At 14.2% G+C, this 3255-nt stretch overlaps 2 protein-coding genes across 2 annotated transcripts in view; one reads left to right on the forward strand and one right to left on the reverse strand.

Moving 5' to 3' along the window:
• The window catches only part of PGSY75_0904400 (putative signal peptidase complex subunit 3), a gene marked incomplete at both ends in the record, with an annotated part of 558 nt that extends 311 nt beyond the window's left edge, over positions 1-247 (reverse strand). The window contains one exon of the mRNA XM_018785455.1: positions 1-247. This exon is cut by the window's left edge and continues 311 nt beyond it. Coding sequence (XP_018641796.1) covers positions 1-247 — 247 coding nt within the window.
• Positions 248-1592: 1345 nt separating this feature from the next.
• Positions 1593-2080, forward strand: PGSY75_0904500 (putative prefoldin subunit; the record flags this gene model as incomplete). Its single annotated transcript, XM_018785456.1, has 2 exons — positions 1593-1803; positions 1902-2080. The coding sequence occupies 2 exons, from the start codon at positions 1593-1595 to the stop codon at positions 2078-2080; spliced, it is 390 nt and encodes a 129-aa protein (XP_018641797.1).
• Between the last annotated feature and the right edge of the window lie 1175 nt (positions 2081-3255).

The raw sequence follows: 3255 nt of genomic DNA on the forward strand, positions 1-3255 counted from the left end.
GTTGTTTTAAATTCCAATTAAATGCTTTTCTCATATCATAAGAAACATCTAAAGATAATACTGCTTCATCAGCATTTATGTATCTATTATATACAAGTCTTTTGATACTTCTCACCTCGATATTTGTTTTTATTTCTTCCTGATCAAATAAATAAAAAGATGTTCCATAATTGAAAGCACACAATATTAAAAAGCACAGGGCCATAGAATAAAACAACACATTTAATCGGTTTAAGAAGCTATCCATTTTTTCTTCCTTATATATATATAAAATTATATGTATATATATCTATTTATTAAAAAAATATGTTTATGTATCCACACATAACAAAAATTTGAGAAGAAAAAAAATATTATAATATAAATATTATAAATATTAAAACAATACTTTTATTTATTATTATTTATATTTAGCACAAAATTAAAAAAAAAATAAAAAAAAATAAATTACATATATTGTTCATTAAGAGAGTTCATATAAAATATATTTCTTCTTACTAATACACAATCAAAACATACCCTAATTTATTTATTTTTTTTTTTAACATATTATATATTTTATGAATATAAACAAAATGTATATAATAATTTAGTAATATATATATATATATTACATATTTATTATATTTATTTGGTTATTATTTTTTCTTTATCAAACCTAATATATATATATATATATATATATATATATATATATATATTATTATTATTATTATTATTATACATATATATATTATGTGTATATATAAAAATATATCGTTTAATTAAATATTTTGCCCCTTTCAATAAAAAAAAAAAATTTTATATAGGTTAAAATGTATTTTTAATTTTCTGTTCTTATAATACTCTTTTTTATATATATGGCGATAAAAAAAAATATAAAATTATTACATACGGGGGGTAACTTTTTTCCTTTTTTTCTTTTACATATTATATATTCTTTATACATACATACATACATATATATATATATATATATATATATGTAAATAATAATTTAAAGAAAATTTCCCGTTTTTTTTTTTTTTTTTTATTTCAATATTGTACAAAAAATATATATATATATATATATTTATATACATTTATCATATATATAAAATACGATACTTTTGGATCTCAACACTTTTTAACATTTCATTTATATAACAAATTAAAATAAAAATATATATATATATACTTATTTTATACCAGGGGAATGATTAATTTTTTTTACAATTATGTACATATAAATATATATATATTTTTTTTTTTTTTTTTTTTTAAATTTCTATATTTTTAAACTAGTCTTTCCATTTTTAAAACATTCATTTTTTATATAATTAGAATATTATATATATATTATACATGTATATTATGATGATAAATAATATATATTAAAAGAAATATAAAAGTAGGAAATAATTTTGATGAAATAGTTTAATATATAAAAAATTTATATCATATAACATTGATCTTTTTTTTTTTATTTTCTTTATATAATTTAATAACTTTCGAATTCTTATTGTTCTGTATATATATATATATATATATATATATATATATATATATATATTTAAACACTGTTTTTAATTTTTTAAAAAAAAGAAGAAAAAATGGGTGACATAAAACAAAACAAATATGACTTAGGTTTAGATATGACAGTGGAAGATCAAAAAAAAATTGGGAAGTTTACAAATTTACATTATAAAGAACCTTTATATGAACATAAAATAAAAATGATGAAAGAAAATATTATGAATATTGATTCTTCTATTGACGAAGTTTCATTAGCTTTTGATTCAAATGACGTCATGTTAAATATAGGTACACAAAATATACACATACATAATATATATATATATATATATATATATACATACATACATACATTTTATTCATATATTTCTTTTTTTACACTTTAGGTGACTGCTTTTTTAAATTCGACTTGGATTATATAGAAGAAAATTTAGAGGATAGAAAATCTGAAGAGCTAACAAAATTAAATGAAATGGAATTAGAATATAAAACAAAACTAAGTGAAAAGCAACAATTAAAAACAGAACTTTATGCTAAATTTGGAAATAGGATAGATCTTAATTGAATAATAAAAGAATAAAAAAAATAATATATATTATATATAAATCAATATATATATATATATATATATATATATATATATATATGTATATTTATATGTATGTATTTATTATTTTATTTAATCTTTATTTAATCATTATAACTTTTTTATAAATTTTATTTTTATTATATTTTTATTTTTTTTTTTTCTAATTCATATAAATTACTATATAATTTTGTAAAAAATAATATTCGTGCATATATATTTTTTTCTTAATAACAAAAACTTATAATATTAATACAAATTTAATGTATACATTTACTATATATGAACATATTTATTTTATATTTTTTTTTTTTTTTTTTTTTTTGTTTAAAATTTAATATCTAAAACGTGCCTTTAAAAAAAAGTACAAAAAAGAACGAATTATTCCATGGAATTTCATATTCATGTATGTCTAATTAAATGTGACTGTTTTTTTTTTTTTTTTTTTTTTGACATATATAAATATATATATAAAATCATATTATAATCATATAAAATATATATTTGATTTATACCTTTTAAATTTTATTTTATATATATATTTTTTTTTTTTCACCGTCGTAAGGATTTAATTTAATTCACAAAATATAATATGTTCATATATATGTTCATATTATAAATATATAGAAAATAAAGGAAAATATTATCATTTTATATATATATTTTTATTGATATTAAAAAATATAAATCAAATATTAATATTAGATTATAACTGAAATTTTAATTTCACTGATATATTTTTTATATTATAAAGTGCTTTTGCAAATATAATATATATTATATTAAAAATATATGTAATTCAAATGTTTTATTTATATAAACATTTGTGGAAACATTAGGATGAATTTTTTTTTTCATATGTAATATTAAAGAAGCCATACATATATATTATATTATACATATAATATATATATAATGTAATATAACATTTATATACTGATGTCCCTTTATATATATATATATATTATATATATTTTTTACATAAAAATTATATATATTATATATGGATATATAATAAATATACAAATTACATTTTTTTTTTTTTTTTTTTTTTTTTTTTTTTTTTTTTTTTTTTTTCTTTTTTTTTTTTTTTTTTTTTTTTTTTTTTTTTTTTTTTTTTTTTTTTTTTTTTTTTTTTTTTTTTTTTTTTTTTT

The sequence above is a fragment of the Plasmodium gaboni genome, chromosome 9 (genome assembly GCF_001602025.1).
Source record: "Plasmodium gaboni strain SY75 chromosome 9, whole genome shotgun sequence".
Lineage (NCBI taxonomy): Eukaryota > Apicomplexa > Aconoidasida > Haemosporida > Plasmodiidae > Plasmodium > Plasmodium gaboni.